This window comes from Corvus moneduloides, chromosome 4, assembly GCF_009650955.1.
Source record: "Corvus moneduloides isolate bCorMon1 chromosome 4, bCorMon1.pri, whole genome shotgun sequence".
Classification (NCBI taxonomy): domain Eukaryota; kingdom Metazoa; phylum Chordata; class Aves; order Passeriformes; family Corvidae; genus Corvus; species Corvus moneduloides.
Window position 1 is genome coordinate 28,220,947 of NC_045479.1, and position 20,516 is coordinate 28,241,462.

The 20,516-nt window shown below is 37.5% G+C and overlaps 2 protein-coding genes across 9 annotated transcripts in view; one reads left to right on the forward strand and one right to left on the reverse strand.

The window, feature by feature from the left end:
• The window catches only part of ANKS1B (ankyrin repeat and sterile alpha motif domain containing 1B), a 416,591-nt gene extending 413,554 nt beyond the window's left edge, over positions 1–3,037 (forward strand). For 4 of the 8 annotated variants that reach the window (XM_032107195.1, XM_032107192.1, XM_032107197.1 and 1 more), the window contains one exon: positions 1,124–3,037. In XM_032107195.1, the coding sequence (XP_031963086.1) occupies positions 1,124–1,234 (111 nt within the window). In that variant the 3' untranslated portion in view covers positions 1,235–3,037. Of the gene's footprint in view, positions 1–955 lie in introns of all 8 variants that reach the window. The other 4 variants (XM_032107196.1, XM_032107200.1, XM_032107199.1 and 1 more) reach the window with 2 other exon arrangements.
• A 13,953-nt stretch (positions 3,038–16,990) lies between these two features.
• Positions 16,991–20,516, reverse strand: part of APAF1 (apoptotic peptidase activating factor 1) — a 30,813-nt gene continuing 27,287 nt past the window's right edge. Inside the window, 2 exon segments of the mRNA XM_032107201.1 lie at positions 16,991–18,613; positions 20,248–20,394. Of these exon segments, the coding sequence (XP_031963092.1) occupies positions 18,470–18,613; positions 20,248–20,394 (291 nt within the window). The 3' untranslated portion in view covers positions 16,991–18,469.

A 20,516-nucleotide genomic window follows, 5' to 3' on the forward strand; every position in this document is an offset into this window, starting at 1 on the left:
ATGCATGCAAAAAAATCCAAAATTCAGCTATACAGTTAAGAGTTTATATACTAGAAGCTGTAAAATAAAAATACCTCTTGAGTCAGAAATGCTTCATGTTGCCACCTTTGCTCATCAGCTGGCAGGGTTGTGTCACCACAGCACTGGCAGCCATTTCAAGCAACTGCTTATTTCAGATTCCTGCAGTTTAAGATGTTGCTTGGTTAGTCTCGTGTATATGTATCTTACAGTAATTACACAGCTTTAATTAATTCCATTTAATCAATGCATACCTCTCAAACTCTGCAGTTTCACAGACTTTCCTAATCTCCTATCACCCGACTTGTTTGGTATATGATCACGGCATATGTATCCTAATTAAATTACAAATCCACATCAATTTACAATTATCCTGTCAGACCAAGCAACTTCTTTTCTTTTCTTACCCTGTTTTTTCTCCTTTTTTTTTTTTTTTTTAATCTGGGATTCAATATACCTTTTCAGTATTGATCACAGACTCCTAAGAAACAAAGCTCATTGAAGCATATGTATTGATTGTCTTTAAAGTGCCCTCCTAAAGTGCAGAGATGACAGAAAAATATTCTTTTACAGTAGACCTTTTAAAAAATTATGAAAACTATCATAAATTAAGTGAGAACACAGGCACAGGGTGATTTGGGAGGGAAAGGAGAAAAATGACTGCACATTGTATCATATTCACTGACTATAAAGTGAGAACTGTACTCTATGACACTTAATTATTGGGTGAGAGTAAGGGGGGGCGGGGGGGGGAATGTATGACTGTACACTTTGTCATCCATTGCCACAGAATCTTCCTCCATAAAATTTTAAGTAGAAACATTTCCTGATGCCATCGTCTGTCTCATTAGCGAACAGACTTCTCAGGATGAAGTGTGGCTTTAATGAACTATGATACCCTATAGCTTGGGGGTAAACACAGCTCTGATCTCAACAGGAAGAAGAAGGCAGCCATGAGTACATGGGAGTGTAGACACCACCATACTTGCTGCTGTACGACTTTGTCAATTCAGGATTTGCCCTGTTAGTTTAAAGAAAACCCCTCTGCTCAAGCTGCCGTGCACGGAGATGGTAACCCGTCTGTATGTTTGCATTTGTCTTAAAGCAGATAGATCCATCCGAACAAAAGACTCTTGCGAATCTACCCTGGATTGTTGAACCTGGACAAGAGGCCAAAAGAGGCATTAATACCAAGTATGAAACTACAATTTTCTGATACAAAACTGTCCCCCTGTTCCTTGTTGTGCCTTGCACGCCAAGCAGTCACAGCACAGCCTTTCCTTTATGGCAACGTTTCAATCCAGCAGAGAGGAAGACTGCACTGTATGAGTGGCCTTGTAACAAAAAAGGCTGACAGTCATTTCTGGTGATGTTCTTCTTCCTGCAGCACTGACAGAAGAATGACATTATATGAAGACTTTTAAAATTACAGTCCACAAGAGGAGTGAGAAACCTTATTTTTCATGCAGTTCTCCCTTGTGACTCTGCCACAGTGCTTTCTTTGATTTCTTATTTTAGAATTCTACTTTTTAAAGAAAAAAACAAAAGGTCTCTAAACTAACACTAATGCTGCCTATGAGTAGAGTATTTGATTGGGTTTTTTATTTAAATCTTGGCAGTTTTTAATTGAAATAGAACCAGAATTAATAAATAGATTATTTGTGAAACCACTGAATTCATTAATAATTACTGTGTTGAATAAAGAACTCATTAAAGTGACAAGAAATTAGGCACCCTGATTTCTGTGTGCGCTGATTTTGTATGTAATCATTGATGTCCTTTGATCCTCTACAGAAATAAGAACCTCTTGCATTGTAGCAAAGGATCAGAGTTTTATGAATGGTTAGAAAAAGGTATTAATAATGCACAGAAAACATTTATTAGATATTTTTATGGAAGAGAAGTACTATAGGAAAACATATGAATATTTATGGAAGGAAGCCAGATTAAAGATGAGAAATATTGTTTATTTTAAAGTTAAGTAAATGACTGCTATTGCAGCATTATGAAAATTGTAAGAGTTGTAGCATCAGTGCACTGGATGTTCTGTGTGATAAGTCTGGAATGAAAGTGGAATGGTCATTCTACTACACCTACATATAGTTTATGCAGTTCAACATTGCTATAGCCATGAATTCTACTATTTTTAAAAAAATAATCTCAGTGGTTCTAAAAAAAGTCAAAACCATGGATTTTGCTATCAAGATTTCTGTCACAGAAAGCTTGTTTGGAACAGTGTTGATAAAATTCTACTGCAAAACATTTTCTAAATAAAAACAGCAAGAAAAAGAAAAAAATTCCGAAGTAATAAAATTGTTTTCATGAAACAAAATAATTAAGCATTTGCTTAATATTTGGTTAAATAAGATTTACTTACTTTTTCTTTAAAGTGTTTTAATTTTTTTAATGTCTGTGGAGTATTTGTATAATACCATGATGTATATTTATGTAGAACTGAAATTATAACAGTAAAAATATCATTATAGGAGAAAAATGACATTTTAATGTATATTGTTCTATCCAGTCAAATTGTGAATCATTTTGAAGTTCATTATAGAGATATTGATAAATTGTGTGGTTGTCTTAATGTTTTTTTAATTATTATTTCATATCCAGCTGAGGTTTTTCAGTTAGAGTCATCAGTTGGTATATTCCAAAAAATGGATAATTGAACTTGGTTTGAAACTGATAATTGTATATGGTTTAGTTAAACCTAATCATAGCGCTGAGTGATGACATCCTTTTAATACAGTATTCAATTTACTTGAACAAAATAGTTCCTTGTACATATTTTTGCTTATTCACTGTTGATATGTACTTAGTCAACTGACAGTAAAAAAAAAAATAACACTAAAAATATGGTACCAAAAGGAAAATTGTATAGGAGAACAGTAAATAGTAGCCTCACTGCAACAAATACTTATGTAAATATGCTTGGGCTTCCAGTTATAAATTTTGTAATTTTGTCATTTATTTATATCCTATAAAAGCACACAAAATAAAAGGAAGTTGTACAGTCCCAGCTTTGTGTATCATTTTATCATTGCTAAGGGGAATCAGGGGCCTGATGCAAAGGATACTGAAATCAGTGGAAGATCCCCCCTCGCATTTCATTAATTTCACTGGGCTTTGGATCTTGCACCCAGGAAACCTAGGAACTGCTGTGGAGGGAGTTTTGGTTTGCAATACAGATTTGGTTTACAGATGGTAAAAACCTCACACTTTAAAGTCCTTAATTAACTGCTTCTTCCATGCTCTACTCAACTGCTGACTTCCCATATTTACTCACACCCTGTAAAGACTTGTGCAGGAGTTATGTTAAAACACATTCACTTCAGGCACGTAAAGTACAAATGAGCCAGGTTTTCAGGATATAAAACTGGGGCACCTCTTATGCAGCTGAGTGACCCCTAAAAGTAAAGGATGAGACAGGAGCTGCAGCAAAACTAAGCAGATGTAAAGGAAAGGTGTGAAACAACAGGAAGAACTGGCACCTTGCAGGAAGAATTTGATCTAGGTTCATCAAAGGGATGTCAAGCAGGTAAGGTGGCACAGTAAGCAGCTGAACTCATTTGGGAGAGATAATTGGGGCAAGAGAGACTGAAAACTAGCAGGAGTGATGAAAGATGAGACAGATGAAAGACTGGTAGGGCAGAGAATTGAGTGTGAAGGTTTTGGGACACAGGCAGTGAACAACTGAAGCCCCCACAGCAGACATAAATTTGAACTGGAAGGAAAGAAAGATTTAACACACATAAGGGACTTATGTATTTGAAGAAACCAGGGATTTTAGAAGGAAACGTATCCATCACTACTAACCAATACTAGTGTAAGCCAGTTGGAGAGAAGTCCACGGAGTCTCCTCTAGCATGGGACAGTGGTTCAGCAGTCCTTTCTTCAGATCCAAAGGGACTTCTACAAACTTGCACTAATCCAAAGGAGTTACCACTTGATCTTTTGTCTTCTTTGGTTGAGGTGACTTTTCATTTAAGGTCCTGGTACGCTGGAAGTGCATAGGCAGTAAGGGGATAATGGTCAGTCTTAAGAGTGAAGGTAGGGAAAAAGCCAGAGATCTCTGTAAGATCAGAAAGTCAGGAAAATTGCTATTCTTGACATCTAGGGTAAGAGGGAAGCAGAGGCATTCAAGGAGGGTAGATGAAGAAGCTGGAACATTTGGATGCTGTAAAGCCAAGAATTAATTCCAACGACTGCCTTAAAGTGGGAAGGTGGAGAACAGGCAGAGAGGCGATACAGAAGTAGATTGCATTTGACATGAGAAGGTAAGGAAATTGAAATCTAAATGAGGTGTGGGTGACAAAGGATTTTGAGAATTATATAAGTGAGGTCTCTAATATGCTGTTGTGAATAGGTGTTTTAGGTTGCTCAAAGAATCACTGGCAAAGATATCAGCTAAAGCAGGTTTAATAAAAAAGTGAAAGTGTGATAAAGTACATTGGCAAGGTTCACTTTACTGCTGAACTATGTCATTGAAGCACACAGAAATAAATCAGACTAAAATCTAAAATCTATCAAACTAAAATCAATCTAACACTATCTATGTGGAGATTGGAGATGGGAAAAAGTCAAGGATGGAAAAGTGTAAGGATGGAAAGGAATGAGGGGGACCCTCCTACCGAGTCACAAAGTTCAGAGTAGACCCTCTTACCAAGCTTAGCTCCAGATTTGACCAATGGTTTAGGCCTAAAGTTTTTAACAGCTCTTAAACGTAACAGCACTTCATTGACAGCCTAATTTAAACAAGATTGTTTAGAATGTACAATGAGCAGGACAGTAACTCAGAGGCATAACTTGCGTACATATTTAATCTACTTAAGAATTACAGAGACCAACACCCACAGCACATGTGTAGGACAGAGTTAATTCTCTCACCGTTGTTGAGAGGGCCAGGGCCTAGAGGCGTGTGAGTGTGGCTGGGTCGCTCTTCTAAACCACCCAGGTCATTGTGGGGGGCCCGGTTCCAGGTGGAAGAAAAGGTGAGCGTGCAGTGGAAATGGTGCCATTTTGTTTCTTTTTTCCGGAGCAAAACAGCGACCTTGGGATGGTGCGGATGTGGAGTAGGGCAGCCAGTGCAAGCAAAGTGGCCAGTGCCATGCAGACCATCTGGCTTGGAGGGTTTGTCCATCATTGTTTCTCGTTGTCTTGGGCTTGGGGAAGGAGGACACCAGCTGTGGGAGTGTTCGCAGTGTTGTCCTTTGTCTTGGGAAGAGCCGTGTAGCTGCTGGGCTGCAGTAACATCCACCATTTTGTCTTCATCTTGGTGGCCATACAGAGCTGGAGGGGGGTGGTGAGCACCTTTTTGTATGTAAATCACCTCTTTTATGCACTGTTGTTACAATTACTGTTTGCTGTTTCTGTTTGTTTTCCTTATCTCATTGCTTTTTCTCTAGTAAATTGCTATCTCAACCCATAATATCTGCCTTTTTGTCCCTTTCTCACTGGAGGGGACTGGGGAGAAGAGAAGCAGCTGTTTGGTTTTAAACCATAACAATTTGCTGTAGTATATTCACACTTGGCAGACACACTCTAAAGGAGTATGGACACATACCTCTGAAAAATTCCCCTCGGGTTCAGTGAAGTACTCATACTGGATGCCTTTGCATCATTTCGAAGGGTGAAGAGTTGAGCCTTGGGGAGTGGGGGTAACAGGCCAGGCTCCATTGTTGGCTTTTGGCAGTGGTCCTACAAATAGAGTGCACTTGAGAATTTGCTCGCTCTGAGGAGTGTCGTGCTCAGAGGGAATTGCTGGCTGCAGCCCTCTGTGGTCCAGGAGAGCTCAGAGGGTCTTACTTAGAACCACTGTTTATAGGGTTGCAAGAGAGTTTTCTTTTGTCACAGCAATTTTCCATCTTGGCCACAATTCAGGTCAGTAACTTTCTGTAAAAGTTCAATCATAAAAGTGGTGTTACACTTGCATTCTTATGCAGGCAAGAAAAATAGGTTCCCAAGACTGTTCGCTAAAAAGCAGGAGCTCATTAGCCAAAATAAGTTCCTGGGAGCACACAGTGTTTCTGATAAGCTCAAGGAGCTTAGCTGAGCTGTCATTCATCAAGGCCAAGGCCTAACAAGCATTTCTGAAATCATAGTGTGGGCCAGTGTGAGGGGGGGGATGCACCACCACATATGCACAGTAAAAGAGCTGCTGCTGGAAGAAGGCTTAAAATTTGTCCTGACAAACAACAGGGAACTTCTGTGTTTGTGGAGTTAGAGGGTTTCCTAAAGCAGATGTTGATGTTGCATTTGAGACTGGATGCAGTGACTCCTCCAAACTGGCCTGGTGTTTATTAAGAGCCAGAAGAGCCACTGCTGGCAGGAAGACAGCATCTCCGGTTCTGGTATTCTGCCAGGAAGTTTGTGAGAGGCTGCTTCACCTGCAGAACCACAAGGTGCACATGCATTGCAGTTTAAAGTCAACATCTCAGCATCAAAAACTGCCATGGCCATAAAATGGTAACCATTGGCAAGGGAATCATCAGGTTGTGAAGAAGATTTGGAAAAGAAGCAGCATGCTAGACAACTAATGCACAGACAACTGTGAAATAGTTTATCTCCCATTCTAGGTTAAAACAGGCAGTTTGTGCCACATGCAGGACTCTAATTTTGCCCTAGATTTCTTTCAATGTGTGCTGTTCAGCTGCCCTGCTTCACACTTAACTGGAAGATGATGTCTAAGATGTCATCAAGACAACAGTCTAGAAATAGTAACTTCAACTATCTCCAAAGTACCAGCCCAAAGAACAATTGACTCTGAAGGAACTACGTGGCAGTGACAAGCATGTAAGTGAGAGACATGGCACAGGGATTAGAGACAATATTTAGTTGTGGGCACTTATCTAAGAAAAGGGATATTTGTTATCTCATGTTAAAAGACCATCTGAAGAGAGTGGGAGAAAAAAAGGCTCTTAACTGGCTGGAAATCCTGGCAGGATTTTCAGCCTACTGGAAAGCATAGGGGGATAATGCTCAAGCTTCTACTGAAAAGCTCTGCAGTTGTTCAGTGCTCTTCAGCTTCTTTAGGTGAACCAACTTCTTTGCTAAACCAGCAACCTGACTCTACTGCTATCAAGGCCACGCTGATTCTGGTTAACCATATGCTGGTTCTTGTTAACTTTCACACCTGATGACCTGAGCTAGACAGAGGCTGACCACAAGTCTCACTTGTGGCCAGAGTTCACACTGGATGTAGATTTTGTGGAACTGGTGGATGATTTCAGTCCTACTGATTAGACAGTCACACTTATCCTCATTAAAAGCCTGAATGCAACCAGCCCAAACACCACTGTCCTGCTGAAGAGGCAGAAGAGGGAAAGCAGAGACATGGCCTATGGTCCTTGCCTTTCAGGAAGGCTGTGCTCCAAATGCATGAATGGGAAATCACATCTCCAGCTGGCTCCTGCTCTTGTAAAGACCACAAGCAAATTTCTCTTCAGTCCTTCTTAACCTTTATATAGTGCCACATCTTTCTTCTTTCTGTGGAAGTCAGGTACCTAGATATATTTAAGAATGTGGGTCTGGGTGAAGTGGTAACAACTAGGCAAACAAAAATGCCATCAGTATGTAAATGAAACCAAATTCTCTCCTCTCTCTCTCCTGTCTTCTCCTGCCACTCTGAGCTTAGATAGAAAAACTGCTTTTTCTATCAATCATAAAAGCTGTATTCAAAACACTTTACACCAACAATAAAGAAAGATGAAGCTTACTGGCAATATTCAAGAACTGCCCGGATGCAGGCCTGTGTCATGTGCTCTAGGATGACACTGCTTGAGCAGGGAGGTTGGACCCACTGTGGTGCCTACCAACATTACCCATTCTGTGATTCATACAGTTTCTATGTGTGATGAAGAAGTCTATCACAGATGTAACTTCATAAGCTCACTTGATTGTAAGACACATGCCTTTTCATCTTTTTAAACATGACATTTCCTACTTCAAATCATTAGAACTGCTCAAATTCTCCACACTATATAAAGCTAAAGTCATACTAATATTAAATCCTTAGGGGGAAAAAAAGGAAAAGAAAAATAAAAATTTGTGCTCAGTGTTAAGGATAGGCCAATGCTTGAGAGAATGTGTTCAAATTTGAAGGCAGTATATTTGTTATCATATTTTCTAAACACATAATGGGAAATCAGAAAGCCAGTGAGACGAAGGAAATGGAGATATGCTCCAATATAGAGAATACCCAATGAGCATTAACTTTATCCTATAGTGACACCATGAGGAAAAAAAGAAATAGACCACGCTAATTTAAAAAATGCATTAGATGCAGTGCAGTGTCCATTCTTGCACTTGTGATTATTGGATAATGATAATTGCTAGGCTGGAGAATGTCAGGCTTGGGCATGTCCTAAGCAAAAATATCCTAATGTATATAGCTGAGGCTAGCACTACTTCTTTCTTGAGTTTATGTTGCAAAGACTAATATTTTTTCTTTAATTTACCTTCCAGACAGTATGTAAGTCTATAAAAGTATCACTCGTGGATTAAATTAACAATTCTGCATAGGAATTGAGTGAATCTACTGAAACATACAAGTGTCTGGGAATGCTGTGCATGAGGGGAAGTTAATATAAAAATATATTAGATCATTCACTGTGGCCTCATTTCTCTGTCACAGCCATTACATTTAACTCAGTTATACTTACATAAAACTTGAAGAGTTAACCAAGCTAAGTACCTCAAGAACCTGGAAAATTGAACTGATTGTTAGTAGTAGTAGGGAAAAGAGACTATTAAGGTGCCAACATTATCCCCAGCCCCTGATGTGGCAGCAAAGCCCTTTGGTGAGAAGTACCTAAGTAATTCCAGCTGCTGATACATACAGCCTGCTCCATGGACTAAGAAAAAGACAGGAGGAAATATTCCTGCCAATCTGACTTTGGGAGTATCTGTTTCCCAGCCAGAAGTCTAGTCCTTGCAAGATGCAGTCTGCAAGGAAACAAAAATATGAGTATCTATTGTACCTGAAGGTACAGATCACCTGTGTTCAATACTGCACATCCCAAAGCCAATCTCATAGGAAGGTGAAAAGACTTAAAGATCAAATTACACAGCACAAGAATGAAATTCTTCCTGATCTGCAGATGACCAACAAAACCTCTGAATCCTTGTATTTCATTACAATCCCTCCTCTAGAGCAGACTTATGCAGACCTGAGTCAAGGAGCATTATCAGAGGGTCTCTGATGTTCCTGTCTATACCTATTTTTAGGTGAGACATGGAAAGCAAGGAAATAAAGATCTTAGCTTTATAATAACCCATAACATTTGAAACACACAGAACATCTGACAGTATTTAAGCAGAAACAGAATGTTTTCCTGAGATGTTTGTTTAGACTCCATTTTGCATAGAGACGTAGGAATTAAGAGCTAATTCTGTTGTTGTATATGATTCTACAAATTGTTTTGAATCAAAATATGATGTGATAATAAATTAAATTACTTTAAGAAATCCAAAGTTCTTGTATTGACAATGATATGTTAAGAACAAAAATAAAAATCATAAACAAAACAATTAGAAATCTGTCAGTAACATTTGCCAAAACCAGTCTCTCAAAAAACCACAGCAGTCAGTAATGCCTAGAAAAATTCTGTGGTGCTCAGAGTAGACTCTACTATTCCATATAACCTCAAATCTGCCATTCCACTGTTTCCCTCAGGACTGACTTCAGGTCAGTAGTTGCCTTGGTCACCTCTTTAAAAATACCAGAAATGCCATGATTCAGAACTTTGTGGAAATTCCTCATTTTTTTAAGGTGCAATGAATTTTACCAGGTGTGGTTCAAAGGACTCTTCATCCTATCTATTGCGGACAAACGGCTGTTTATCATTTGGACTTGCTGATTTAAAGTTCTTTAGCTTGAACAAATGCATCTTTGCAACCTGTTCTGTTAAGATTATCAATTTCCAATGCTGTATTTCCAACATCCTATTTCAAAACTGTGTCACTTTGATCAACAGAATAAGCTTCTTTTTCTAAGATTTCTTTTTTAAAACATAGGTTTAATATTAATCTCTCATTTGCTTTGCTTATTGGTATTTCACTCCTTGGTGTAAAAACCCTTATCAGTTGCTCTTATACTTCATAATTTGCACTCTAAAATATTATAAACATCATCTCTTAATGTATTTGTCTGTGTTGCACTGCAGCTTCTACACCTTTTGTAAAAGGACGTCATGTAAGATAACATCTCATTCAGTGGATTTGGTGGTGTGGTGGCTTTTTTCACATCTGTGGAACTGTGACTTCTTGGACCTCTTTCAAAGCTTTCCAGCTTTAACACATCCTACATTACATCTGTGCTCCCAACCATGTCAAAATTTATTTGCTGGAATGTTTCCAAATCTGTAACTCCCTGATCAAGGTAATACCCTGTTATACAAGGAATATGCAAGCAGAGTACAATCAATGACACCTGGAAAAGTGATAATTTTTTACACCTTGAAATTGGTTTTATAATAAAGATTTCATAAAGGTTTGCTTTTCAAGAATGTCTCTGCTGATCCAAAGCCAAATGTGTGGGTGTTTTTCATCTCACTGTAGTTGATTTAACTTGTAAGAGGAGACTTAACTTCCTTTCTATAGTTCCTCTCAATTACATAAACATTCCTGTGAGCCAGTCAGTAAGAGTTTATGACAGATTTAGAGCTGCTTGGTGATAATTTATGAGTACTTTATGTTGGCCTGATTACTGAAATGTTTGCTATATGGCTTCATTTGTTTAGTGTAACAAGAATCTGTTGGGGAAAAAAACAACTCTGAAAGGGAAGGATAGATTAAGGTACCCAGTTTTCAAACTCTACTCAGTCCTTAAGGAATGCCAGAATTATTTGAACATCCTATTCAACAAAGCCTCTAAAATCAACATAGAGAATGAAAAAGCAAAGTCCATGAATCTGCAAGAGAAAACCTTGTATTTCAAATGGTAAGTGAAAAGTGCTTAACTGCTAAAAGAAGTGCTGCTTCTGCCAGTCACCACAAAAACACCACCACTACAGTTACCTTGAATGTGCCACTGCTGCTGGATTATCTGTGCTACTGATCTTTGACAGTGGTTGCTCAAACCTTGTCTTCACTTCCTGTGGGAAAGAATTTTTGCAGTCCTCCCCTTGGACTAAGTCCTTGGGTTACAATACCTAAACTGGCTGTTCTCACTTTGAAGTTCTGACTTTGTTTATGATCATTCCTTTCTTTCCCTTCAAGGAATCTCAGCAGCTATGAACAGTCAATTTATAAATAACAGCAACAACAAAAAAATCTCATTTTCAATAGAAAAACCATTTTGTTAGAACTCAAATGTTGCACAAAACACATTCTAAACAGAAGCTCCAAGCCCTTTGCTTCTTGTCATGGGTATTAATTCCAATGTAGACATCCAAACTATAAGATATTCTCTCTCACAAAAGTGAAGTTAAGACCTCTTGTATTTGGTTTTAACTGCTCGAAGTATTCACTTTGATCAAATTCTCATTTCCCAGATAGGTTCCTGCTTAACAAAACAAACACATAGGCAGACACATAACAATCCTAAAGTAACTTCTAACCCATCACAGAACTCAAAGAGCAAAATAAGTGAAGCAAAATGGAGGGGCAAGCTGCACGAGCTGGAGGCACTGTGGTTTAATTTTGAAAAGGAGGAGATGTAATTTGTATGCAAAATAAAAATAGATATAGGACGGATTATCATTTTCAAAGAACATGATCTTAATTTCCTAAATTTGTATTTTAGCAAAAAACCAGCTATATGATGCATAACACATAAATGTAACAGCTTGTTAAAGATCACTCTTTTTTTGCTATTACATGCTGAAAAAAACAGAATCCAGAACACAAACTGCGAAAATGTTCCATTCCACAGAACCACTTTGTGATAAAGAAAACAAGAATAGTGAAGTTCAACTTCACTGCAACGAGTCTTCCCTTAACACTACCAATATGAGAACCCAGAGCAGTGGAACCCCTTATTTGAAGGAAGGTTGACATAAGTAATTAAGGACTAAATATGAGATATAAAGAGTAGTACAGGAGCTTGAGAAACTGCAACGTGTAAAGAGCTCACAGCTAGGAGAAGCTTAAGAGGAAAAATAAATCATAATTCAAGGAAGAGAGGTTTTTTTTCTATAGCCACCAGAAGTTTAACCCTTTGAAGAAAGATATTTCTTGGAAAAGGAGATAAAACAGTGAAATTGGTAGACTTATAGCTTATTGCCACCTACTGTGTTCCATATCTTTTTAACCTAATTTCAATTCTCAAGATACGCTATGAAGAAAATTCCAGGTCTCATGAAGTTCAGTTGAATTGTACCTATCTCTAGCAGGTATTCACTTTATATACAAGTGGCAGGTATTCACAATCTCATAGTGGAAAACAAACAATTCTTCCACAAGTTCAGCTTGGCCCCTCAACCATTCCTTTGAATTAATGTGTACCCTTAAGATCTTCCTCAAACCCAGTGCTTCAGACTATAGAAAACCAGCTGCTGAGTCAAAATAACAATTTAATAGCTCAATCCTTGATACTGTGGAAATAATTTTTTTAAAAGTAGTATCTGCTCTATAATTTTTGAAGTGGAAAAACTACAACTCTTTGGCTTGGATAAATTGAGAGTTTAACATCCGCAAGACATTAAAGCATCTCTTTAAATGTTTTGAAAACTCAGACACATTCAGGTGACCTTTTTTCATGCTATTGTTAAACATACACTCAAATAGAGGTAAAATCTAGGCAACATTTCTTCTGTTTAAACTCTTTTAAACTGTTCCTCCTCCTATTTCTTAGTTCTGAAATTTAAGTCACATATTGGTAAGACTACACATTTTCTCCAGTATCTCAGCTGGAAATATAAACCATATAATTGCTATCCTGAACTGAATATAAATAAACTCCACAGCACCTTTTAAGAAATCATGCAAATACACTGAAAAAATTAGTAGCTACCAGCTTCCATAAGTATATCTTACCTTATTGTGTAGATGCTGAGTGTTCACCCATAAAGACATGATTATTGGCTTCAGGTTGGATTCTTTAGATCAAAATGTTTGATCTGTATTTAGAGACAGATTTCCACTGGTCTATGCCTATGTCTGTTCATTCATCTATTCTCTACTAAAAAGACAAAACCTTAAGCCTTTCCAAGTCTCACACTAAAAATATGCTATTCCTCTCAGGTATTATTTCAGGGCTATTAAACCAAAAGTGTATTTTTCAGTCTTCTCTTAATCCTTTTTCCCTACACTACTTCTGCCAAGTGGCTTATAAGCAACAGCCAATACTGATCATAGTATTAAATTAAAGGATGAATTTAAGCGGTTATAACTGGGAAGCACAAAAAGAAATGTTGCCATTGTTACTCCAGAACAGGAAAACTTGCTCTCAAAACATATTAAGACTAAGATTTCTTAACACTGAAGTAAGAGTTTGAACCAGCAGGCTACAAAGTCTTATCCACCTAAATACTGACTCTAATGAGGAAGAGGAATATAAGCAGTTACTACTACGTTCAGAGGATATTGCAGGCAAATAATATGATTTTTAGAACTAAAAGAAAACACTGCTATCATGTTCTAGAAAGTACTACAGAAAAGTGCTATAGAAATTATATTTTCTATACAGTTACAGAGAAGAGTTAGAAGAGTCTAATGCTTTAGAAAAGTAACATAAAAGGTATTTTTAATATCAAGCATACTTCGTGTGAATTTATGCATTAGAAATAACACATGCTTTACCTAAGAAGCATCATGTTTACTTTTGAAGAGTTTGAATGGGTAAATCTGTCTTTGCCTCATTTTGAGTCATTTTAAACATCATGATTTTCAAAACTCATCTAAGTTCATACATTATTAGAGAAACTGAACAAAGCTAAAAATAAATCAGACACACAAATAAATTAAAGGAAGCTAATACAGTAAGAAATTAAAAATACCACATAAACACATGGAATCTAATTGTGGCATCCTAAGTAGTACTCAGAGGATGCCTCTTGAGTACAGAACAAGAATCCTCTCTAGCCTGAAGGACATGAATCCAACCATTCTCAGAGCACTTCTCCTATGTACAACATATGGTTTGTTAAATGGAAACAAGCACAGGAAGCTAATTTGTTCTGTAAACAGTCAGGCCCCAAGAGAGAAACTGCCTATTGAAACACTTACAAGATACTTTAGCTTTCTCATCCTCCTGAACAAACACACAGATGCAGCTTAAATAGTTCTAGTCCAATTATGACACAGTTGTGCTATATCCCTCGAGTGTAACTGTGGGAGATGATATAGGAAGTGATGAAGCTGTCAGTGACACATGCAGACTGAAAACCTTACTCCTTTATACTCTTTTAGGATGCACCCTAACAGTCTCAGCCTAGGCCTCCATTAAATCTAGTTGCAAGGTTTCTCATAAAAAGCTCTCCTAGAAGAAAGGTGTGTAATAAGTTAATCTGAAAGAAAAGCCTCTCGAAACCCAAGCAAAGCCAGCATCCGTGCTCCAAACCCACTGGTCCCCCCCCTCCCAAATAAAAGCTCACACCAACATAGATGTGGATAGAAGCACGCCACAAAACAGCTTTGGAAGTGCTGAAAAACACAGTCAATCTACTGTCAATCTACTGCAGAGCTCCAGCCACAAACAAGCCTGGTCTCAGCTTAACATCTTCCTGCATATTGGAAGAGCCAGTGACTGTGCCCCATTCCTAGCTTGAAAGAACAAAATTAAATTGAGCACAGAAAAAGAAAAAAAAAATCATACTGGAAGTGTTCAGAGTATCTGGCACCCTCCCTCTCCAAAGAGTAAAGGTCATTTGGCTTCTGCTTTTCTTGGAATCACAACAGAAATAAGGTGTCCCAAGTCCTCAGAGCTCTTGGGCATCATCATCACCATCTATGAACCCAAACAGATTTGTGCCTCCATAGTAGACACAAGGAAGAGGAAAGCACAAGGTGGACAAATGCACCTGAGGGCTCAGGTGTCCTATCAGAGGGAAATACAGCCTCATGGCTGACTTTTCCACTCCTCGGCATTGCCATGGAGTTTGTACTTGCTATAAAGGAGAAAATCAACCAAACAGTTCAGTAAGGGAGCTATGTTCTACTAGCAATTGCAAAAACATACCTGAATTCTCTGTGATCTGCTGCTATTCTGCATTTACTGGCTTCTTGAAGATGAGGACAAGCGCCCTCCCTGCAATGTTCTGTTCCAGGAGGGCAGAAGAAACCACCCAAGTCAGAGTCTTTGAGCCTGGCTTTCCCTGGAAACCTGCAAGGGCATCAGCTTCTGCAAAACACCTCAGGAGAGCAGTGACAAGGACACAGACTCTGTTGTGGCTAGATGCAACCCGGGGAACCGGGCCTTCACTGAACAGAGACTTCACTGAATTTAAAAATTGTAAAAAACCCCTCCAAACAGTGATTTGCACAGCGTTCTGTAATAGGGAATTCAACTGCGCAATTTTCAAAAGGAGGCAAAATAATTTTGGGGTGGAGGATATTCCTCTACTGGCAACAGGTTACCAGTTCCAGTTCTACCCCCACATTCCAGCACTATAAGAGATCTATATGGAAAAATCCTCAGGCACACGGTGCACAGTTCTATTTCAAACAACTGTGTAAGGAAAGAGAGGGGGAAGGAGAACACTGTAGGTGGAGGAATGGTACACTCTAAGGCAATACAAAGCATCCTCTTGAGCAGCTGTATCACACATGGGTATGACTCCCAAGGAAAGAGAAAAAAAGAGCTGTAGGTCTAACTGACAAAGAGACTCAAAACTGCTACAGAAACTGATAGGCATAGTTAATAGGAAGTATAGAAATTGTTTACACAAAAGCATATTATAATTTCAGTTACAGAACTAGATAAAATTGGCAATGCTCATTAGTTAAATTTGAATGTAGACTGTTTAATTTTGATCTGACATTAAAAAAGATAATGGAAGCACTAATGTTCAATCTACATAAAAATTCTTTTAACCAAATTCTCTTTTGTTTCCTTTACAATATATGTAACACTGAAGAGAACAGACAAATCTCGTGATACAGCAAGACCTATGTTTTATTACAGTAAACAGTACAGTCCTCTTAAATATTTTAAATTGATGAAGTTGCTTTCCTGCCTCCTATTTTAATAATTTTTCACTTGGATTTTTTCATACTTTCCCTGCAAATCAGATCTATTCTTTGGCTCTTCAGATATTTTTATCACTATTTCTCTTCTTCCATCTCAGTTTCAAATACTTACAGCCAACTCCACACTTTTACATACGTGAATGCAACCATCCCAACATCACCTTCTGTGAAGAACAGCTTCCTCAGTTTCAGCAATAAGTACAAGGCTGCTGTGCTGGCATTCTTCCAGAATATCCAGGAATGTAGTATTTATCTCACATTTCTTCAAGTTTCTGTGCTATTTGCTTCCTACTCACTCTAAAATTGCAATTGTCTATGAAGTCTGCTCATGCACCATTTTCTTTCTGCATTAAACTGTGATCATTTTTTTTTTTTTTTTTCCATCAGAATTTCATTACTGTTCCCAGGGAAGAGAACTTTCTGCCCTGGTTCCTCAAGGGAACCATTTTTCCTGTACCTTTTAACCTGGTTGGGTCTCTTAAGTTCAGCCCAACATGGTCCTTGAGCAGTAAGGACAGCACAGCCTCTGGGATAGAGAGACACTGGGTAAGAGAAGCTTCTTGCTCCTTGGATCTTCAGCTGCTCAGGGAGTACTGATGGGCTCTCTACAAACTGGACATTAGAAGCAACTCTGTCCTGAACACTGCAGGGCATGTTCCAAGACTTTGGTTTCCCTCTGTTTCCTTTTTCCTCCACACCCATATTTAATACTGTTGCTCACCTGTCAAAGCACTTTCAATGCAGTTTGTAAAGCAGCATTATGTTTGGATGGAAAACAAAACCACAGTAAGAGATGCAGCACTCCCCTCCATCCCATGTATAAAAAAAACTCACTCAGGAATTAAATTCATTTACAACTTTGGCCAGTATTGCCTGGATCATCTTTATTAAGTACTGTACATACTTGGAATACAAAACATTGTGGTCCTTTCTATTGAATTTCTTCTCTTTACATTTCTGCCAGCAGTACTTTGATTATACTGACCCGTATTTAACAGCACCTTAGAAAGAGTAGAATTTCAAATTGGAAAAGAGGAAAAACTGGTGATTGTCAAAAACAGGGAAATACTAAGAATGCCTATTAAATTTTATGAAATGCACACAAAAAATAAGTAAAAATTTCATTATTCAGTACCAGTTGAGATACTTGCTACAGTACTTTTTACAATCAAGTAGTTAGACAGTGTTCTACTGCCAGCTACAAAACTATGAAAATCATATTAATGCTTGTGCAGCTGCTCATAGCAGTTGAGAGGCAATTGAATAGAAAAAGGCTTACTAGGTACCAAATAAAAAATTGCTACCCAATTATTCACAAAACATTTGTCAAGCACAAGTTATATTGAATCTGCAAATAGATGGTAAAAATTAAAAAAAAACATTAAAAAACCACAAGATCACATATTACCAGGCAAGAGATCAGCTGGGCATTGAATCCCATGTAAACAAAGCTGACAACAGTAAAGTGTCTCCATAGTATAAAATGAATGTTATTTCCAAAAGAAAAAAAAACTAAAATTCACACCTTCTTATAATTTTCAATACATAAGTTCTAAGCCATTTCCATTCTCATTTTAGCTGGTTAGCTGGACTCATGCTTTGACTGGAAATGTGGCAAGGTCTATTCCGCTTCAATTAGAACACTGAATTTCAGATTTTGCCTTGAGAAAACAAGACTCAGGATGTTCCCCTTAATAGGAAAAGCTCAGACATGTCACAATGCACTTTATCTCCACAGGTTTGAAGCATGAAGGTTCTCACTGCGAGTGGGAGGCACAGCTGCTGTAAACTGAACACCTGCTCAATTTGGTTTGAACGTCAAGCACCGACATGGCTGGGTTCATTTTTCAAATGAAGAATGCCCCTGCTTCTTTCCATTCTGTACTAAACGAAAATTCTTGCATCACATGAAAAAATTGGTTTTTTGCCTCTTACACAGTTGTGTTCACGGCTAGAGAGCATTTAGCCATCAGCTTTAGCATAAAATATCATTTCAAAGTATTATACTCTTATTCTTTCTTCACTGCTATTAATATTAATTTCAACTAATTTGAACAAATCTTAATATAATTTCCTTACAAAATTGGAAGCAACACACTTAAGATGAAAATCAAGATTTAAGGATTATAATAAAGCTTATTAAAACGAGATTAAATGCAAGTTCATTTGAAAAAACATGCATAGAAGTACATAAATACACATGAAAACATCATGAATACAACAATCAAATATAATTCACAGCTTAATGAGTGTCAGACAAAGCAGAATTTTCTTCCCAGCTTAAAAAAATTAGTTATCTTTGCAGTGTTCAGCCCATTAATCAGAACTTCTGTAATACATAAAGAATACCAAGATTATCAACAGTCACATATACTTTGAAATCAGGGGACACATGTATTGACTTGAGGTTTGTTCCATTTGTATAGAAGGTTTGTAAGGATTCTCCAGTAGTTACATTCCACCACTAAGAAAAATAATAACACCACATTTTCAGTTATGTGAAGGAATCTTAGAATAAAATCTATTAACAGGCTTAGCATGGCTAGTCCAGTTGACTGCTTTCACCAAAGAGGCAGAATTAAAAATAAAAATATAAACAAGCTTATGCAGAATAAGTTTAGGACTAATTACTAAAGGTATAAGGCTTTCAGATGAAAAGAAACTTCAAAAAGAGTGAAGCTGTCAAATTTCAAGAAAACATACAAAACAATAAATTCAGGTACTGCCCCTTACCCCATCACAAAATGCAATCAATAAATTGCAATATGTCCAAACTTTTTAAAATTATGTGTTGTCATATAACCAAATGAATACATGAAACACGTTGCCAGATAAATGAAACTATAGCTGAATTTAAAAACTTAGCTAGACACACAATAGGATTGATCATGTAAAATTTTGAAACCATTTGCAGTTTTTTTAGTAGGACTGACCTCTTTTCAGTGAGATTACAATTATTATTTTTTGGAATATGCAGTAAGCACTAATAACAAAGAAACAAAGAAACCTTTCAATCATAGTCTGAAATTTCACATTTCTCAAAAAAAACTGTAGACCAATGCAAAATTGGACCTAACACAATCCAGCACAAAGCTGCTATTCCATTGTGCCAGTAAGAAGTCTACCTCTATTCCTGCAGCATTTCAATGCAGCAGAAAAATATCGTAACAGATTACCTTCAGCTTTGATCCCACTGAAAAGCAGATGGTATTACTACCTTTTAGCTTACCCATCTCATGAAATATGTAACCTTATAGTTGTGTGCAAAGTACAGATTTGCAACTTAGAAAATTCAACTCTTTGTTACGTGGTTACTGTCTTCAAAGAATTAGTCTGATGGCATGTCTAACAGCTAGGCACTGACCAACAATCAGCTAAACTCCATCCCTCTGAGGTGAGAGCTTTGCCACCTGTCATTTCACACACACACACAACACACACCTTTCTAATAACAGGTATTGGCTACCACATGGGAAAAAAAAAAAAAACAATGCAGAAACTGACGAGAAATTTAAAATTACGAAGAACCCGTTCACAGACTGAAAAAAAGGCCATCTCTTCCCCTTCCCCCCAAAAAAAATATGCCCCGTAGATGCCCGAACTAATGAAAGACTGATGAAAACACTGATTTCCTCCAAAATGTCTTTCAAAGACAAATTGCAGAAAAATCATCACTTGCAATTTCTTCTGAATTTCTACTTATGACAAAATTGAAAAAAAAAAAAAAAAAGCTGATATAGAGCATTTTTCTACTCATTATACAGAACACAATTGGTGTCAAAATTGAGTGGATATCAAGACAGACAAAAATGACCAGGATCTTTAAAATTAAAGATATTAGGAAAGGACATTGCAAATGAAAACCTGAAGTCAATAAAAATGGCACATACCGAGTTTGAAAATGAATCTGAATTCTTAAAAGACTTTTTCAGGGGACTTGCAGATATGAAAAGAATTGAAAAGTGCTAGACTCTCACAAAAATGAAGAAGCTTTGTGTTAAGTAATTCAATAAACAAACCTGAAGCATTTTATCTTAATTGTCAGAGTACTGACATTTAATTACATATGATAGGATATTTTATTATTTCAAGGCTTACCTTCAGATAGCCTCCAGATGACACAAGCATTTTACTGTCAGGAGAAAAGGAGAGGTCTGTTACCCAACCCCCATGTGTTGGTTCTCCTTCATCTACAGTGACTGGGGAGCAGAAGTGAAGTAATGCACCCGTTAAAACGTCCCAAATCTAAAGGAGAGGAAAGATTATTTATAGAAGGAAACCTAACAGGAAACAAAATGACTCAAACAAGGAAACCTGAAACATATTTTTCTGTATTAGAGGAAAAAACCAAACCCTTGCAAATATGT